The sequence below is a fragment of the Periplaneta americana genome, chromosome 5, assembly GCF_040183065.1.
Source record: "Periplaneta americana isolate PAMFEO1 chromosome 5, P.americana_PAMFEO1_priV1, whole genome shotgun sequence".
Classification (NCBI taxonomy): domain Eukaryota; kingdom Metazoa; phylum Arthropoda; class Insecta; order Blattodea; family Blattidae; genus Periplaneta; species Periplaneta americana.
In genome coordinates this window covers 178,944,811-178,966,793 of record NC_091121.1, presented here as the reverse complement: position 1 = coordinate 178,966,793, position 21,983 = coordinate 178,944,811, and the positions used below count along the sequence as shown (strand labels likewise).

Below are 21,983 nucleotides of genomic sequence, written 5' to 3'. Positions count from 1 at the left end.
ATTTTACTACGTACCATTTGAGGACATGCCTTATTGGTGTTACTTACGAGGTTCCAACCAATCCTCGGACAGCTGACTTGACATTGACTAAAACTTATTTTAAACCATAAGTGGTGCGGTATTTTTCCAGTCACATAAGTGGTGAGGTGAGGATTGCATTTATCACAACTTAGAAACTTGTATTGTAGCACTCAGATAATCAAACTGAATTTTTAATTTATATAATCAAGTACTTTTATTAGTTTTAACTAGGTTTTCTTCAAAATTAGGGAAGCAGGCAGCATAATAAGCAATGAAAAAAATACACACATCCACCTGGCGCAGGCTCCTTTTCTTACAATGGCTGGAGTACTCACAGCCACTACCTCACCAATTACGGGTTAAGACTATATTTTTGTAATACGTTTTCTCATACGTACATGTTGTTGTTGTTTTCTAATGCCAGGCGTTTGACAATAAAGTCATTTGACCTCTTGCACTCCAATATTTTTCAAAGATATTATCATGACCAGCCACTGAAGCACAGATTTTGAGGTGTTCCGAATCCATTTCTTGGTTTGAGTTGCACAATGGACAGTTAGGGGACTGATATATTCCAATTCTATGCAGGTGTTTGGCCAAACAATCATGGCCTGTTGCCAATCTAAATGCAGCTACAGACGATTTTCGTGGTAAATCGGGAATTAACTGTGGATTTTGATGCAGAGAGTTCCATTTTTTCCCATGGGATTGAGTTATCAAATTTTGTTTGTTGAAGTCTAAGTATGTAGATTTAATAAATCTTTTCACAGAGTAATATGTAGATTTAGTAACAGGTCTGTAAGTAGCAGTGCTGCCCTTCTTTGCTAAAGCATCCGCATTCTCGTTTCCCAGGATTCCACAATGGGATGGTATCCATTGGAATACAATTCTTTTATTGAGTGATATTAATTGAGAGAGCATTTTAGTTATTTGTGCTGTTTGAGATGAAGGTGTGTGTTTAGAGACGATTGATAGAATAGCTGCTTTGGAGTCTGACAATATAACTGCATTTTTAAATTTACTGATGTGGCATAGAAGATTCCTGAGACTTTCACTTATTGCAATGATTTCGCCATCAAAACTTGTTGTTCCATACCCAAGAGATCTATAAAGTGAGAAGAGACAGCACGTAACACCTGCACCGGCACCTTGTTCTCTGGAGATCAAGGATCCGTCAGTGTATAAATGAAGCCAGTTTTGTGGAGGGTATCTAATATTAATTGTCTTTAAAGACGATTGTTTTAGTATGTCAGTGTTTACTTCTGATTTCAGTATTTCTTCTGTTAAATTTAGATTATATTCCATATTTAATGGAGTTAAAGGGTTTGGTTTAATTTGTAGGTTTTCTTTTAAATTCGGGATATTGATTTTCTGTTTTAATTGTTGAACAATGGATATGAAACTTTTTTGAGTTTTCAATCTACAGAGAGGACTGTGTGAATGCCAATTGTTTCCTGGTAATCTAATAAGTTTTTCATATTGAATCAGTGCTTTTTCTTCTAATGTCATTTTGATGCTGTTAATATTGGTGAGTAATCTCATAGAATCTATTGGAGTTGTTTTGATTCCACCAGTAATGGGTCTGAGAGCTTGGTTTTGAACATATTCTATTTCGTTTATGAAAGGTGAAGTAATTAAAATTTCTCCGCAGTATGTCAGCACTGGCTGTATAAACATTTTGTATGTAGTGTTCAAAGTATTCCTAGAGCATCCCCATTTCTTTCCTGCTAGTCTTTTTAGAAGGGACAATCATACGTACATGAAAGACAACTTGAGTTAGCTTCCCCAGCTCAAAATTTCATGCTACGCCACTGCATACAAGTTGTTAATTTTCCCCCCTCATTTATACTCTTAACATCATTGTGTCAAAGACATTTTTAAGATTAACTTTTCTGTCTGGTGACAAGACCAATTCCATACACATTAATATACCTACAAATATTCCAAAGAAAACTGTATTTCATAACAAATTTTCATTGGTTTCTCGTCTGAAATCTATGTAAGGCAATATTCTTGTCTATCACAAATTAAATTTTAGCCCTGAAAGTGAAATAACGAGTAACTGGTTTTCTTGCTGTTATTTCATTAACTTCTTTGCTTTTGTTTCAGCCATGAACCCCATGAGCATGCAGAACCTAGTCACACTAGCTGCCATGACGGGGGGCAATGGGGCCAATCTTCAAGTTTCACCTACTGGTAAGTTCTGAGTTTTGTCAAGCATTGCCTTTCTTACATGTAGCTAGAGATAATGGAAAATTGTCACGCAATTGACACTGAAGTATTTCGTCTTAACGTACCGTATAGAAAAAGAAGTTGAGAATATATTCTCAAGCTTTTCTGTGCCCTGTAATTAATTTCTTTAAACACGCGTAGAGAGATTTTATCTTTCCGTGATTGGTTGTATTTTTTATTAATGCTTTGGTTAATTCTGTGACTTACTGTTTATATAAATATTTTTTCTATATATTTATGCTCGTGTAGAATTGAGATCGTGTTGTTTTAATTTCTAATTATATGAAGTATAGAGCAAGTGCTGTATTTTTCAAAAATTTTATTTCTAGATTTTAAAGAAATTGCACTCTTTTGGATCTTTAATTCGGAGGGGGTAACTTAATTTGTTTCTTCGGTATGCTCCATCCATCCATCCATCCATTCAGCAGTAGGTAATATTAATATTGGCCAAAGTCATTTCAAAAATTCAATTCAGTGCATCTGTTTAAAATATAATTTTAATTATTTACGGTTCTTAAGGGAAGACTCTGCTGAAAATCATGAAAATTTTTCCAAATTTTTTTTTTAGCTATTTCACTTATTCAGTTTATATTTTCATACCCCAAATGGATTCAGCTCAATTCTCATTACAAATACTCATATGTTTACACTTTTTAAATTAAGGCTGGAAAGAGGCATGGAATTTAAAGAGCTGTCAAAATTGTTTTTCATCGAGGAATTCTTTTTTAAAATTTCTGATTACAAATCTAGTAACATTTTGTTGGCTCCCTGAAGTTACTAGATGAATGTAGCGGAGGAGAATATTAATTTACATAAATATTCATTTTATTTTCAAATCTATTTTTCTGTGTTCATTTTTGTTGATTCTACACCAACTGTCTTAAGAAATATTAATAAAATAAACTAGCAGCATTAAGAAATATTAATAAAATAAACTAGCAGCATTAAGAAAAATATTAATAAAATAAACTAGCAGCATTTCTCACAAAATAAATGCATAGAAACATGCAGCTACCTCACAAATACTTGCAGTAAAAATTTCATCCAGATTGATTAATATTTGGCATAAGAAAGTTGGTTCAGGAAAGACTAGATTTGCATAATATATACGTCACTGTGTACGTTAACAGAAAACCACATTTCCAAGTCACACAGAGATTGTGTGCACTCGATGTGGGTCTCTGGCTTTTCGTCAGCCCATGCGAGTTGTGTGGATATAAAGGGAAAAGTTGAGACGGTGTCGGGTGGAGTTCCTGAGTAGCTCAGTTGAGAGAGTGCTGGTACGTTCAACCAGAGGTCCCGGGATCGATAACCGGCCCCGGAACAATTTTTCCCTTGAAATTATTCATGCTGTAATATTTTCAAACTTTTTAATATTCATAAATCTGTAAAATTTTGTAAACAATATTTCTGTACCATACGAGTTATTTAAAGGAAAATATTTTATACATATATCTGTGTTGATACATGTGGTTTACACATTTGAATAGTCCTCGTCTACAAATTAATATGAAACAAATGAATACACAAAATACTTTTTACCCCTTTTCCTCAGTTTCTTTTACCATTTTATCATAGGATTTTTTGAACGTGTGTAATTTGTAAAATATTTTGTTTTCTTTTAACTTCATTTTCCTGTCCTTTTCTCCGACTTCTTTGGAAGTCCTCAGTCTCAAGAAATCTTATTTATCATTATTTTTTTAAAGCAGCAATAAAAGTTATAATTGTAAGATTTAATATTCTTCGTTTCCTTCCAGCGATCCTATTTTTGTTATTATTTTAAAATGGCCTTACAATTACTTCAAAAGTTCATAAAATTTGGAATACATTAGGCCTATAATATGCAAAAAATACTATTTAGCAGAGAGCATCTAGCTTCTTGTATGCGTGATTAATATTTTAAAATTACAGTACCGACAGAACTTACAGATTCGAGGAATAAGATATCTTAAAAAAATACCAGAAGAGTTTAAATTTAATTTACGTAAGAAGCAAAAATGCTTGAACATATACTGGGTGAATACATTGCAAAGAAACCTCAGCGTGAAGATTAGTTCTTAGTCGAAAAGCTCTCAGATTCTGCTTATACAAAGAGCTTGTTTCAGATAATATGCTGTGCAGTATCGGTAATTTGACATGCTACAAAATATTAATGCAAATTATTACTAAGTACAAGCAATTAAAACATACTTGTATGTATGTATTTATTCACACTGCAAATGGGTACCGGTATATACCCGGTGGCAGTGGTAACTAATTACACTCAATAATGACAATTAATAATAAGCGTAACTAACAAAAAACAATAATTAATAATAATAATAATAATAATAATAATAAAATAATAATAACAACAAGGAGCATCCTAAATTAAATGAAGCATGGTCACTTAAAATAACATTTAAAGTAAATCTAATTTGTATCTTAACCCTAAGTTCGAACTAAGACCCACGAGTGTGACAGGTTCATACCTGCACAAGTACCTTTCGGCACTACACTTATTTCGCTGTCAACTCACTCACTGCACTGATTCTACCTGATTTCACTAACACTTCTAACCATTTCACTATTCAAATACTTTGCACAGCCACTTCACTGACACCAACACACTTCACTTACACAATAGACTTCACTGACACTACACACTTCACTGACACAACACACTTCCTCACTGATAGAACACTTCAAATAACAAGATATTAATTACACCCTTTAAGTAGTGTGTATAATATACTACCGTCTATTAGTAAAGTCCTTAAGCCTATTTTTAAATACATTTTTGGTCATTGGTAAAGCCTTTAGTAAGTCTGCAGGTAAAGCATTCCAGTCCCTGATAGTACGATTGAGAAAAGAAAACTTTCCAGTGTCCGTCCTCTGTCTTCTTTCCCTCAATTTATATGAGTGGTCGTTCCTTGAAGAGTAATTTGGCGGCTGCAACCTATTTTTTATTTCTCTCCAGGCAGGCTCATCTCTGTATGTTTTGAACAGTGCGCATAATCGAATTCGCGTTCTCCTGTCCGTGAGTGTGTCCCATTTTAATGGTGAATTATTACGACAACACTTGAGAGCCCGTTTTTGAATCTTTTCCAGTGTCTTAATATATTCTAATCTGTAAGGATCCCAACATGCAGCACCATATTCAACTACTGGACGAACTAGTGATTTATATGCAATCTCTTTGGATTTATCAGAGCCTTTCCTTAGTACTCTCATCACTTACCCAAATTAAGGAAGGAGGTGCTAAAACTGTCATCTTGTTCAAAATATTTGTTGCACTGTTTAAAAAGTGATACATCACTCACTGCAGTTCCTGTTGAGATGTGGAGACGTTTCTCCCAGATGTCATTTTCAGTTCTTCCAGAGTAAGTATGTGGATTATTTCTGTATACTATGACTTTTAGATTATAAAAGTCACAAGGGGCTAGGGTAGGGATTAAAGGGCAACACATTCCTAATGATAATTCTGTCGTCAAATACTGTTTTCCAACCAGGAGATCAACCATGAAAGGAATGTGCTTACTATTGCGTCATCTATTGGAGCGAAGTAGATAGATAATATTACCGTTATAAAGTCAGTTTAAAAACCATGTGCTCTCCTGCATATGTTATTTCCTGTATGGAGGGATTAAAAGACCAGGAGATCAGTGGCGTATACTGGTTAAAGGGTTTGGGCTACCACTGACCCTATTATTACACAAAATATATCTAACAATTACTTTAATTTTAATTACTATGGTAAAACTAATAATACAAAATTATTACATTATGTTATATTATAAACTTTTTCTTTTGTAATTTCCTTGGGCTACCGCCGGTAGCCCCGGTAGCCCGCAAAATACGCCCCTGCAGGAGATTAACCGTGATCTAATTTTGTAACTAGGGTAGTATAAATATGTGTGTAACAATGTTATTGTTTGTGCTGTGAGAGCGAGCCAATAGAGATACGAGTACCCACGTGTGTGACCTTATGACATCAACATTCATTCACAGCATTACCCCACTCCGTTTCATTCCGCAAAGACTTTCTCGTGGTTGGAGCACAGTACTGTGTGAATTTCGTCCATAGAATAGTGGGCTGTATGTGTTGTCACAGAATCTGTTGGAAAGAGAGCATTTTTGCTTTTTTTCCTTTTCTTGTTGAATTCTAAAAGAATAGTGCATAAAAATAATCAACATTGCGTGGAAGAACTGAAAAATAGGATCCTGGAGAACATCACCTACATTTCTCAACAGAATCTGCAGAGATGCATCACTTCTTAACAGGTACAACAGTTCTTTGAAACAAGACATAAGTTTCAGTATGTTCTTGCTTAAATTTCTGTTCGTAAATGTTTTAACTGCATACCGGTATATTTAGTAATAATTTACATGAATCGTTTGTGGTCAGTCGAATTATTATTATTGCGCAGCATAACACAAAAAGCAAACTCTGCACATAGCAGAGTCGAGGGCCAGATTGATATGATGATGCTGTTCTATTATCTGTACACTTCGAGACATACTCATTTCGTGTTTGGTTACCTTAAATTTTCTGAACAGTGCAGCTTCTAAATACGAGGGGGATCCAGGAAATAACGACCGTTCGCGCATACCCGCCGCGCAGCTGACTCCCCTTCCTTGTTTGAAGGTCAACTGGCTTCCTTAACATGTGTTCTCATAATGTTGTGAGTACTGGTTGCAACAAGTCGCCATTGTGCATTTTGTGTTACTTCAAAATGAACAACATGATTGATAATCCCGCAGACTGTGAGGTGAGGAGTGTGATTCGACTTTTGAATGCCCGACATTTGAAACCTGCAGAAATTTACCGGCAATTGAAAGAAGTGTATGGTGATACTGTAATGAATGAAAGAAATGTGAGAAAATGGTGCGAAATGTTCAACAATGGGCGAACAAATGTCCACGAAGAAACTCGCACCATTCTCTCGCATTTCTTTCATTCATTACAGTATCACCATACACTTCTTTCAATTGCCGGTAAATTTCTGCAGGTTTCAAATGTCGGGCATTCAAAAATCGAATCACACTCCTCACCTCACAGTCGGCGGGATTATCAATCACGTCGTTCATTTTGAAGTAACACAAAATGCACAATGGCGACTTGTTGCAACCAGTACTCACAACATTATGAGAACACATGTTAAGGAAGCCAGTTGACCTTCAAACAAAGAAGGGGCGTCAGCTGCGCGGCGGGTATGTGCGAACTGTCGTTATTTCCTGGATCCCCCTCGTAATTAAAAAAAAAAAAAGAGAGAGAGAGAATATATAATACATATAGTTCTAAAATGGAATGCCTGACAATTTTTCATGTACTGTTATGAAATTATTAAAGCATGGACATCATACAATAAGAAACTTCACTAAACATCTATTTATTATAAACATAATGTAGTATATCATTGTATGCATGGCTTTCTTTACAAGGAATTTGAAAATTTTCTTTAATTTATTTGACTTACATACGGTATTGAAAAATACCTTTTACAATAACGTTGAAAGTTTTAATCGAACATGGTTATATATGTTGCAAATTAAGTGTTTTTTGTAACAGCCTAAAATTATCATTATTTTCTTTGTTATTTTTTTCATGTGTAAAGCAATCATGGCTATTAATATCAAAATTACGGTACAGGTATTTTCAGAAAAGGCGTCATTTGAACAAACTATATGGTACATAACAATTAATCGTCATAATTCCTCCCACTCTTCATTCTGTTGCATCATTGGTAGTAGTACAAAAATAAATTGGTCAGAATACTGCTGTAATGATTCTGTGTTTAGAAATAGATTAGCTATGTGCAGTTTAAAAAAAAAACTAGAATTCACTTTGTCATGTTTTCTTTTCCTTCTAACAAAAGCCGATCATATATACAGACGTGGACAAATTATTAACAAAATTGACGATTTTTTATGATAATCCTATTTACAAAATTTGACTTTTCAATTTAGAGTACAGTTGAAAATTTTGCATATTTCCTTCATTACAGAAGACAGAAATATGCAAAAATGTCAACTGTAGTTTAAATTGAAGAGTCATGTTCTGTAAAAATATATAATAAAAATCTTCAATTTTGCTAATAATTTGTAAATTAGCAAAAATGTCAACTGCATTGAAGAGTCAAATTTTGTAAAAATATAAAACAAAAATCTTCAGTTTTGCTAATAATTTGGAAATATCCAAAATGTCAACTGTGGTCCAAATTGAAGAATCGAATTTTCTAAAAATATACAATAAAAACCTTCAGTTTTGCTAATAATTTGTAAATATGCAAAAATATCAAATGTAGTCCAAATTGAGGAGTTAAATTTTGAAAAATATACAATACAAATCTTCAATTTTTCTAATAATTTGGAAATACACAAAAATTTCAACTGTAGTCTAAATTAAAGAATCATATTTTGTAAAAATATATAATAAAAATCTTCAATTTTGCTAATAATTTGTCCACGTCTGTAGGAGTGGCAGTTCAGTTCGTAGAGTTTGGTTATAGAAGACTGGAAGAGCTCAGTTATGAAATAAAAACAAAACAATATTAAAATTGCAAATCATGCACAGTGTGTGTTCTTTCCTTACTTTTGAATTGATCCCCCAATTATAAATGTCAAATGAACTCACACTCACTTCCAAAGAATCCATAGAAATTAGAAACAACACTTCATTCATATTAGTCGAGTGGACTCAATGAGATTCTGCCTGATTATGCATCTACAATGTCAACATCACGGTATCTACTGTCATCATGAAATCATCATATGATTAATACTATTTAATCTCGACAAAGTTTGCCCTAATATTGCGTGTTACATAACACACGTAAACATCAATATCAGTGTGCGTTATGTGTAAATGTTTCTATAGGCTATATTCATAGTGTCTATGAACTATTGCCCAAGTTTTGCAGAGTTGTAGAGAACTTCAAACTATCAGTTTTGCAAATACTGTGTAATTCAGAAGCACATTCATAATAGGTTACAGAATAAACAAGAAAACAATCCACATCTGTGGAGTAACGGTTAGTGCCTGGCTGCGAAACCATGTGGCCCGGGTTCGATTCCCGGTCAGGGCAAGTTACCTAGTTCAGGTTTTTTCCAGGGTTTTTCCTCAACCTAGTATGAGTAAATTCTGGGTAACTTTCGGTGCTGGACCCCGGTCACATTTCACTGGGATTATCACCTTTATCTCATTCAGATGCTAAATAACCTAAGATGTTGATAAAGCGTCGTAAAATAACCTACTAAAAGAGAAAACATTTATTACTTTTTTTCAATTTACACACTTACAGTACATTAAATGTTCAAAATTACGACCACCAACCTCGACGCAAAGACAAATACATTGTGTTCACTGGAAGATGCTAACATTGCACCTAGTATCTGCGGTTGCTGCAGTAATTCTGTCGATGGAACCCTTTCAGCCTCAACAGGTGTTTTACAAACAAGGGTTTTTATGTAGTCCCTTAAGATCTCTACTGGTGTGAGATCCGGCGACCTAGGAGGCCACGGTACAGGTTCACCTCGTCCAATCCAAGGAAAATCGAAGGTAATGTCGAGATGATTTCGTATCTGCTGAGCAAAATGAATAGGAGCTCTATCGTGAAGAAACCACGTATCTTTTATGATTGTTAAGGCACCTCTTCCAGTAGTTGCTGGTTGAGTGGAAGAGAAGGCCTTACGGCCTTAACTCTGCCAGCTAAAATAAATCATTATTATTATTATTATTATTATTATTATTATTATTATTATTATTATTATTATTTAGTTCCTTGGAGATTGGTAGTATCTTTGTGCATTGAGTTGTGGGTAAGATGTGAATACCAATGAGATAGTCCTATGCAATTCCAGTTATGATCTTAAACCACTGTAGCACGCAGACTTATTTCTTCCTGGACATGATGGTTATGTTGTGTTCTGTTGTATTTTTCGATCGTGAACGTTCTGTTTCGTACCTGTTAATATAGAAAGTGCCAGTAGCTGGAAGATGATTGTGGACAAAAATAAATGTTCACTATAAATGCTTGGAGCTTCCCTAATGCCTCCATAGGCTAAGTGAATGTCCGTGTACTTAGGAGAGATCTACCGTTTCCAGTGGCGGCTCCTGCATATTTCTTAAGAGGAGGAAAGAAGTTAACAGCACGAAATGACACTTTCTTGAATGAAACATGCTACAAATTAGCCTACATGCATACATGTAAGACCAGGTAGTGTTGGGATTGGCCTTCCCTTCTGTATAGCAATAATCTGTTCTTGTAAACTGAGTTTCCTAAACTGTCCAAAATATATTATGTTTTCACTTCCATTCATTGTTGAATAATTGCACAAATTAACAATTACAAGGAAATTCACAACCTCGTAGCATTTTTCGAGCACACTACAGCATCACACGTGTTGGAAGAGACTAGCTACTAACTCGTAACCGGAACCGTTTTACGGAAATGGGAATGGAAAATAATCTGAGGAAAGCGAGAATACTGCACCCACCCATGTGGTCTGTGTTGCCACATGTACATTTTACAAGTTCAGTATTACAGGCTTTTGAAGAATGTCAGTTCTTGTAAAGTCATACTATCATTATTGTTCAAGGCTGCTGGTGGCCGATTAATTTTTTATGTTAAAAATGATGTAGTTTGGAGTACCTACTTTCAGTTTCAAATATATTTGTACAAAACTGACAACTTGGCTGTTGCCCTGTCTAGTAAACAATGAATAGAAGTGAATTTCAGGGGCCAACTACGTAGAACTACTTCCTCTTTGTTTTACATAAACCCGACTTTAACTTTCAAATATTCACGAAAGTTTCAAACCATGAATTCTAGCCTATATAAAGTGCAATGAATAATATTTTTTATTTATAATTAAAAAAAAGTTTATATGGTGTCTTTCATAGCATTGCGTTAAAACTGTTTTTGTTGTGTCTCCTCCTAGATGTGTTATAGTCTGGTTGAATGCAGCATCGTTAGATGGCAGCGGTAGCGAGCTTGCTGCACGACCAGTCGGTTTCTATTTCCCGCCCATGCGCTGATTCAGAGGAGGATCTCCTCCCTCTCCGTTCATTTACTTGCTTTAAAACTCTGCTTCTTTCTCTGGCCGCTAGTGCGCTGTTGTCTGTGTGTGTTAACTGCAGTAGAGGAGGAATGGAGTGCCTTTCCTCTACACAGACAATCTCGCATCTTTCTCACAGTTTTCTAGCAGCACATGAGCGCGCGTCGTTTAAAACTCGATCAACTGAGGTTTTCTTATAGCTGTGAACTTAAAAATTATCGAATCTTACTCGAATTTCAAGACACATATTTTATTTGGTATTTACTTTCAAAAGAAGAAAATGTGAGGAGGACGTTCCTCCCTTCCCTCCCCCGAGGAACCACCACTGACCGCTTCATTCTACCACATAAACACAAATGACCGGAAGGATAGGTACCATGCTAGTCCAAACACTGTGATTTAGGAATCAGCAAATTCAATTAAAGAAATCATACAACAGTTGGGTGCATTGCTTAATTTACTTTGAAATGAATTCTGTAACGTCGTAAGAACGTGTTTGCAAAACGTGCTCAGTTTGGAGTCCTGTACAAAGTTTGAGGAGGTGGTTTATAAACCTCTGTAGTAATGTAAGTGGACAAGCAAGAACAAAAGTGTTTTGATTTATTGACATAGGATGGAGATACCGTACAGCCATCTAAGAGGACTTTCGAAACTACTGGGTGTTCAGTTCAAAGTGTGTCATGGCTCGCTGTATGCCGTCATGTGGCTAGCCGATGAGCCTAGAGAATTCAATCTTCCTACACTTCCGCAGAGGTGTATAACCTATGAGGCAGAGAAGTTGCCTAGCAAGTATGGCGTTCATTCTGAAGAGTACGTACCGATACGTACAGTAATGCCGGTAGTGGCAGGAATGTGAACTGTTTGGAAATAGGTACTGTCGGGATATGGGGAGAGGGTTAAGACGATTACTTACGTATTTGTTGACATTAACTTCGACGGTCAACATGGACACGGAGCATTTGATTTGTATTGTGGAATGTAACCGTAAGCAACCGATGATAACAATACCCTGCGTATGACTTGCCGGCGCAAAACACAGTTCGAAAGAGGTTATGGTAGCACACAGACCGTACAGACCGCCATCTGTTGCTACGACGTTCAAGTTATACCGTACACGTTCTCGAGTTCAGATTGAAGAACGCCTTAAATAATAGGCAACTTCTCTGACATATAAGCTGAAACTCGCTTCAAATCGGTGACCCAACAACAGTGACATCATGACACACTTCGAAATGAACACCCAGTATTAGCAACCAATCAAGTTAACGCTGAAAATACAGTATTAATTGTTTATAAATTACACATTTTGACCTTTATAATTGCTACGATTTTCCTTATCTACCTTCCATAATAATATAAATAATCAAATCGTCACTTCATAGAATTTTTAAATTACTTGCAATTTTATTTTTCAACCTAGAATGTTTGGTAAGTTGATTCTTAAATTTTAAAATATTTTGTGCGCGTCATTAACATAGTTTCTGAATGTATTTACTTATGTAGTTTTGAATTGCTAGTGTGTGAAAACTTCGGTCTCTTCGAAACTGAAAACAGAAGATTTCAATTTTCATAAAAGTATTACTTCATTCCATACCATTACTTAAATAATGTATTCCTTGTAGTGAAGGTGTAGTGACTCTCAAAATGACTTTCAATTCCATGAACATTAATGTGCTTTTTTTTTTAATTATATTCATTACCGTACTTATAACCTATCTTGATTCATAAAAAAGTGGATAGTGACGTCATTTCTATTATTTCCACCTTTTGCCGAGATAACTTCAGTTATCAAATTAATGCAATACATTCATGATCTCGCACTAAATTATACGTTACAGTTTTGTTTTCCTTTTGGTTCTCTGCACCTGTATGCGCACTAGGAAGTATTGTATGAATTTGTGTGATGTAGAATGCAGATTTAACAGACTGATTTTTATCATTCTTTATTCTTTCAGAGATTTCATTTAATGTAGCATTATTGGTAGTATTTGCTGGCTCTCTCTTGATGTTATTGTAGATAAAGGAAATACACAACGGGGGAAATCCATAATATGATTTCAGATTCCAAATTGTTGACTGACTGATTGTTTTCCCTGTTGTAGGATCCAGTGCATCTGGGTTAAGTAGTCCAGGTTGGTCTAGTTTTCCATTTTCAAAACAATTTTCTGCACTAAATTTCACAGTATTTTTATTTATTTATTATTTTTTTATCTTTTTGTTCCATATAACTACTTGTTTGGGATTTCTTTCTGGAATTTGCCTGCTAATAACATATGCTCTGCTGTTCCAGCACTAATATATTATACTTACACCACATTTGCTTCTGTTCTGTCTTGAGTTTTTTTGTTTGTCATGTGTGTATCATTGATTTGCGGGTTTTTAGTGACATGTTTTGGTTTTGAGTGTGTAATGCAATTTCATTACATAACTGGGTTACCAGCACGCGACCTTTATTTTCTGTTAAGTGAATTGCAGGATTGGTAATGATATGATATAAGCCAAATTGTTTTTATTATTTTACAATTTGGAATATTTTGGCATTCCTTTATTGATTGCAATATCAGTATTGAAGCTCAGTTCAAAGTTGCAGGGATACGTGATAAAACAGACTGTTCAGTTTCTTGGATGTGACCATATAGTCAAAATTTTAATTTCATATGTTAATTCTGTATTACCGGTAAACAATATCAATGTGAAAGTAAGTATAAATAAAGATAGGCCTAGCTCTGGAGGATAATTTTATTCCCTCTTATTTCTCTTGCCAGTTCAATTTCTTCTATACAGTCAGTTTAAACAATATTAAGTCATTCATAATATAATTTACAATACATATTCTTAAGAAATTAGAAAGTGTTACTGAAAACACACAGATTTGTATCAGTTCTCTTATACCACCATCATCAAACATCGCCCCTGAGATAAGATTACCGTCTGTCCCCATTTTATGCATCATGATTAACATAAAAATAATGCATGTTGAATCTTTCGTACATTACTTTTAACACTTGGATATAAATAATTGATTAAATGGCGATCTTACTCGTGTTAATTATGTAAGCATGTGCGGCTTACAGCTGTTTCGGTGCTTCTTCACACCATCCTCAGAGCCTACTACAGTCGAGCCGTTCTTATTTCCGGCAGCAAATCACACGACAGCTTCTAGTCAGCTGACATGCTGCTTCACTGGCAGTGGTTGTCGTCAAGGTTATGCAGACTACATACCGCTTCCCGCTCACGGTGGATGTTACTGCGTTGTCAAGTCTACCCTTGTACTCTTAACGAAGTTGTAGCACATGTCTAGTCTTAAACATCGAACGAAAAATTATTTCCTACGATAAATAATTAGTAATATATGAATACATAATATTATATATTATTGTTATTGTTGATCCTAGCATCCCAGGACACAGAAGACTTACCATGTTGTGCTATAATTGGTTTTTCCGACCATTTGAAGTAACGATTTTCGTAAATACAGAAACAATATTAGAAATTACTAAAATGGGAGAAAGCTGTAAAATATAATAAATAAACATTTTTTATGTGAATGAATAACTAAAACCACACAACCCATAAATTAAGTAAAATATGTTAGTATTAAAAATTTTGTCATGATAAGTCATTGCTACATAAAAAAATTACACGAAGAACCTTGCCTAACGGTATTGTTCAATTTAGAGGTGCTACGCCTAGATTGCTACAATCATTGCTAGTACCTGCCGCCGCCATAGTTCTCAGTTTATTTTCTTCTTTGCCGGATTGTCCGTACTTCTCTGTCGTTATTTGAGAAACCATGAACTTGTTCACATCACACGCATCAGCTGTTCATTGCACCACTTGCAATAAAGGTAATAAACTACTCTTATTTTACGTTCATTTTCAAAATAATCTCTAACGCTAAGAATCATATCTCTGCTTTGCGAATTGATGGTCTTCCGACTCCTCCGCGGCATTGTGATGCTGAAAACTCAGCGATAATACAGCACTAACAACAATATCGACTGATTGTTCGACAACCAGCTATTAGAACTGCGTCCGTTCACTATTGGCTTGACAGAGATTTAGCAACACCACTATTGCCTACCTTCTTCGCGCCAAAAGTCGAGAAGGCGTTGCCACGCCGGAAATAAGAACGGCTCGACTTTACATCTCGGCGTCATCTCGAACTTCGCTGCCTGTTGTGTGGGTGTGTTCAATTGTTGAAAAGTGTTGAAATGTGGTGTCAAATAGACACACTAAAACACATCCTGATCAAATTCTCAACACACAGATCAATTTCAGAACACACACACTATTTGACACCACATTTCAACACTTTTCAACAATCGAACGCACCCACACAAACAGGCAGCGAAGTTCGAGATGACGCCGAGATCTAGTAGGCTCTGAGGATGGTGTGAAGAAGCACCGAAACAGTTGTAAGCCGCACATGCTTAAACAATTAACACGAGTAAGATCGCCATTTAATCGATTATTTATAAAAAATAACCTTTTTACAAAACTCGAGTTTAGTCAATGAATGAAAAAATCGAGTCATTATGAGATGGGGAAAAGAGTTCCCGATAATATAATCCTTCCACGTCGTCGGAAATTGTATCTGTGCCTAGCTTTCATCATTTTTAGAATATCGGCTCTTTTCATAGGACTTTTTTATGATTGCTAGATACATGATGAATATATTCATATTATTGGAATGTGAGTTGATAAGAGAGACACCCAAAATTCCAGCTGTGGAGAATGAACTTGTTGCATTGAACTAGATAGTTTTGTCTTATGTGTGTAGTTTCATTGGCTTTTCTTCAATGAAAATATTGTTCTCAGGGTGGCAACTAGTGCCCAAAATTTTAACTGTTAAAATACAACAACATTAAATATAAAATATGTAATAAGTACCGGTACCGATAATACTGGTAGCCTTAAATAGGTACCGGTAGAAATAATTTAGGCAGCTGGAATATTATTTCACAAATAATACACTTTGGTTAGCAGTTGTTTGTTCCTACATTTGAAATGGCAATCCTACGTTGTGGGACAAAGAAAGTGGAAAACATGGTGTGCACAATAAGACAATAGGCTGTAGTGTATTCATTAAGCTACTACAAGTACCTACATAGTTAACGTCTGGCTCTAGGCTTATTCACTTATTATCCGGTAGTCATATACATCATAACACATTATTCATTTACATAATCAGTTTTTTTATAGTTTGTAGATGATCACAGAAGTCTGTCTTCCATCATTTTAAGAATACCGACTCTTTCTATAAGATTTTTACTTGTGATTTCCTATTGCATGATAAATACATTCATATCGTTCAGCGTAATAGTTACTACTGGAATGTGTATCTATACAACATGCTTGCTAACATGAAAAGTAAAAAGTGTCACTCGGTGAATGCATAAACTGACATGGCATAGCATTGTAGAAGGTACAAGTACGCAAGTATATTCAGCAGGAAATTAAATGCATGTAAAAAGTCATTGTAGGATGTAAGATTGCGTTGACATGATTGTGAATTGCTCAATATACTATTTACTTTCTGTAACACAGAATTTGAAATGCTGCATTTCTAATTGCCTTGAACATTAACCTACTCGAAACCCTTTTAATATGCGCATACAGTCATCTAAGCTTTTCGAGTTTTTGCACTTTTGTTTCATGCAATGCAAGAACTATAGATTTTATGTTGAATCTGAATTACCAGTATTGCAAACTTATTTACCCGGTCCTACATATTTTATTAATGCCTTGTACTAGTTTGAAATCAATTACATGTTATCTGTAGTATTTTCATAACTGATACTGTGGTAATGTGTTTACAATAGTAATATGCGTTACAAGAGCGGTATGTTTAAGTTTTCATGTTCGAGGAAAAGTTTGTAAAAGCGAAACGTAGTTGAGCTTTTTTAATTTCCGAGAATTGAAAGAAAACAAACTGCTCGTGTATCGTACATTATTTTGTGCGAAGATCGTTTATTACCTACCTGAAAGAGGAATTTCTAATTAGTTGCAATGAAATCTCCATCTTGGTTTCTGTTCAATGACGGCAAATTTGCAAAACAAAAATATCTATCTTCAACATTGTTGCTTTAAAATGTTTTCTGTGTTTACTATACTCCAGCAGGCCGTGATATACGTCTGTCTTTCCCCCCCCCCCAGTCTATGATGAGTCTGGAATCTTGTTGATTGTTTCACGGCTTCCTTGCATCACGAATGCAGTAACTTTAGTGGAGTTGTAGACTTTACTTAATTTTTGCAAATATTTAAAAACTGTAATTAACAGTGCAATTTAGGTGAAATTGCAGTGGTAAGTTTCCAATTTATAATTGTTACTATATTGAACGTCTCTAAAAATAATATGTTAAAAGCCTAAAGCAGTAAAATCAATATGTCACTTAAGTGGTAAGAAGAGGGAAATTGTTATGTGTGTTAGGTTGGGAATACTGAATGTGGAATTTTAGACTTTCCACGGATTGGTTTTGTGCGGAAACCAAGCAAATACGCACGATCTTGCACAAAAGTCTTTTCTGAGGACAAGGAAGTGCGAAGGAATGATTGCAATAATAAGAATGCATTGTGTTTTATAAACAGTTCCACACTGCTATGTTTGACATTATTGGAATAAAAATATCACTAGAATCTGTGACTTATTCGCTATTATTGTGGTACTAATTGAAATAATAGAGAGCTTATAGATTCCATATTACTGTAAAAGTAAAGTTATCCATATTACAGGTCATGAAGACAACCACCTTTGCAGTCAGCATTAGTAGCACAAGGACATCAGTCCTACGTGCTTGCTGCCTTTCCCCCAAGAAAAACTTCCTGATTTTCTTTTAGAGCCTGAATCGACCCCAGGGCCGTAGTTCAGCCAGAAGGATTAGATTAATTGAAAAAAAAAAAAAATCCTGTACATTTTTTATAGTTAAATTCACAAGATCTCCAATATTCTTGTGTGTTAGTTTTGATTTATGTATAATGTATACAGATCTTTAATACTTTTTCATGGCACTATTTCTTGTACCTACGTTCAGAGAGTCTTCTTTTTCATCTATTATGTGTTACAAATAAACAAAGTTCTTTTTTCTCTTTTGTTGAAACATTTTTGTTTGTTCTATAAAGGTTGTGGGGGGGATTAATTTAAAATTATACTTGCAAAAATATTTAATATTTTAAATTTAATTCGGTAATATGGATAGTGAATCACTCATAGTTATCCTACTAGTAGAAACTTTTAAGTCACAACCCTATTAAAATTGGAAAAAGTTGCTCATATGTGAAGCTCAGAAGTAATTTAAGTGGGAGATGATAAAATATAATATTTTATATTATAAAAGCCATAAGTAAGTAAGCCTAAGTGATATATTGAGGGTAATGTTATTAGAATATCGTAAGTGAATATAAATTAGGAAAATCAAATACCTATTCATGAATAATTGTCATAAAAATACTTAATTTTTCCATTTTGAATCTTGTGTACACCACTTTTAACACTTGAATATAATTAATTGATGAACTAGTGGACTTACTCGTGTTAAATATGAAATATCTGTCCGGCTTACAGCTGTTTCAGTGCTTCACACACCATCATCAGAGCCTACTAGATTGCGGCGTCATCTCGAACTTCTCTGCCTGTCGTGTTAAATATGAAATATCTGTCCAGCTTACAGCTGTTTCAGTGCTTCACGCACCATCATCAGAGCCTACTAGATCGCGGCATCATCTCGAACTTCTCTGAACCCAAGAACCAAAAACTCAACACACTGGAACAATATGAAATATACAAACACACTAAAACACACCCTGATCAAATCCTCAACACACAGATCAATTTCAGTACACACACACTATTCGACTCCACAATTCAACACCTTCCAACAACAAAACACACCCTCCTAACAGGCAGAGAAGTTCGAGATGACGCCGCGATCTAGTAGGCTCTGATGATGGTGCGTGAAGCACTGAAACAGCTGTAAGCCGGACAGATATTTTATATTTAACACGAGTAAGTCCACTAATTCATCAATTAACTTAATTTTTCTCTCAAAACTGTTACAAATCATGAAAATGATTTCAAAAATCAGAATTTATTTTTGACTGCTAATGCAAATCAATATAGGATTGAGATTCATAAGTAATGTGCTACTACTGTAGAGGTTATATCTCGTTATAAAATAACAAAGTGTTAAATTAAATTTTGATATTTACATGTTGCATCATTAACGCTATTATTATTTTTATTCTTGTTAAAAAATAATAATAATTTGATGAGCGAGAGAGAGATCCAGCATGTAGAGCCCAGTGAATTAGGCCATTTTGTTAACATTACTAACGCACGTAAGAAGTAACACAATGTTCATTTATGGATTTATTTATATTGTTTGTAAGTAAAGGAATATAAAGGAATATCTGGTACTGTATTTTATTATTTTTCCTTAATCCAATTTGTTTGTTCCATATTCCCAGTTGTGTTGCAAAACTATTTAATGAAATAATGCTTGCCTTGTTCGATATGCTAATGCATTTAATAATATACATTAGTTTGATAGTACCTTTCTAGGTTATGAACTAGTTGAAATGTAATGCTAAATCTTAGTATTGGTACCGTATTAAACATTTTTATGCAAAATATGAACCAAGTTTGATCAATTACGATACCCAGCCAATTTATAAGACATAATGTTAATAAAGAAAGCCATGTTTGCAATAATGAAAATATTTTTTTGTGTGTGCTGTGAGACGTTTCAAAATATCATTCCAGAGCCGTATCTTTGGGACAGAGATTTATTTAATTTTGTGAAATAACATTTAATCAAGATGTACTTTTGGTTGAACACGTTAAACATTAAGCATTAAGCATTAAGCATTGTTCCCTATTGAAATTTACGGACGTAATTTCTTAAAAACAATTTATGTGGATAAATACACATTCTTGTAAGTTGCATAGCTTATGCATTTTTATTTTTATGTACCTGAATGTTACTACTGTATTATGAATTCTGAGGTAAAATTGTATCTTTCTTCAAGTATGGACTGTATGTGTGTATGTTTATACATGCATACTATACATAACATACATGCATACTATACATAACATACATACATACATAAATAACATACATGCATACTATACATAATTATATACATACATATACATAGGCGTACTGGTACATCCTTTTTTCTACCTAATATACATTTTGATTACACAACTTTTAACACTATATCACTGAGGAATGTAAAGTATAATATGGTACTTCTTCGTCCTTTTTTTCTGTAAAGATGATAGATTGTAGTTGGTCTGAAGTGGATTTTGTTAAATTATGTTGTGTATTTTTGTCTTACAAGGATCTTTGTCTTTGAATGATAGAAGTATAATTTTATTTTATATTCATTTCTGGCAATATCAGTGAATTCGAGGAATCTTACGCTTTTACGTGAAAAGAAATGAATGAGAAATTTTATAAACAAAAATTTATATACAACTTATGGCCGTGTAAAAACTTGTAAAGGTATTATTTGTGCATCTTCAGTAGGGCTAATTTTAATAATCTGTCAATTTTGTCTATTTCATTTCTTCTCAACCTTGAAAGATTTATTTCAACCAGTCTCCTACCTTTCAATATGATAACATACAAGAATTTTAAGTACGTATTTTGTTTATTTTTGTGGAATGTATCTTAGTATCTTAGTTCTGTGTTATGTGTGCTTTCATTATGTGTCTGATATTTGTTTCAAAGCAGAATAATAATTTACCCCTAAATAGATTGCATTTCACTTACTTGTCACATCAATTTGTCACTCAAAATCAAATGTAAAAATTAAATTTTATAACATTATTAATAATCACTGTATTTCTTTGTTTGCAGCGGTAAAAAGGTTTAATACCGAACTGTTTTTCGCAAGTAATAATTCAAAAGTGTCATTATACAGATGATTTTCATATTCCATTCATGTCCATTTTAATATTTCTCATTGATTAAATTGCAAACTTTATGTAAGTGTTGAAAGTGTATGTAGAAAAATAAAGAACTATTAAAATTTCTTATAGTCTTCAAACATTCAAATTCAAATTCATTCACAATTTACATTTGTAATGAATACATATGAATAGATACCCGAAATGAGCATATGCTCGTGCTCGGGTACAGTCCAGTAGAAACGTGGCTTGCATATGTAAAAAAAAGAAGCTTTTAAACTTTACTACAGTGCTAGATAAGAGTCTGAAGTTACAACAATTTTTAGAATCATCTCGGCATGTCACTTCCAATTTGGAAAGAAACTCGACTTTGTCCTTTAGTGAACTGTGTTTTTTCATTCTTAAATGAAATAGAAAATATTGTATTGTGTTCTTAAACAAGCTATAAAACTTAATTATGAAGACATTAATCTAAACGAGTAAAAAATAACGATTGGGTACATATCAATATAGATTATACTGCTCAGTATGTCTTGAATGATAGCGACCATTAGATCTGAAGTAGGTGCAGGCATTACACTGATGTCTACATTCTAGCTACAACACATCAGTTCTGTTATAAGAGGTACATTTGAAGGGTACACAGGAAAAACGAACAATGTCACAATGCTATTAAGGGTGATGTCATTATATAATTCACTGTATTACGACAAACTTTGTTATTTTTTACCAAAAGTGGTAAAGGAGAATTAAAACCACGAATACACTCATCATT

The 21,983-nt window shown here is 34.2% G+C and overlaps 1 protein-coding gene across 13 annotated transcripts in view; it reads left to right on the top strand.

The window, feature by feature from the left end:
- The window catches only part of LOC138700306 (CUGBP Elav-like family member 2), a 1,672,689-nt gene that overhangs the window by 1,592,480 nt on the left and 58,226 nt on the right, over positions 1–21,983 (top strand). For 8 of the 13 annotated variants that reach the window (XM_069826845.1, XM_069826839.1, XM_069826849.1 and 5 more), the window contains 2 exons: positions 2,131–2,217; positions 13,395–13,424. In XM_069826845.1, the coding sequence (XP_069682946.1) occupies positions 2,131–2,217; positions 13,395–13,424 (117 nt within the window). The remainder of the gene's footprint in view (positions 1–2,130; positions 2,218–13,394; positions 13,425–21,983) is intronic. The other 5 variants (XM_069826850.1, XM_069826848.1, XM_069826844.1 and 2 more) reach the window with 1 other exon arrangement.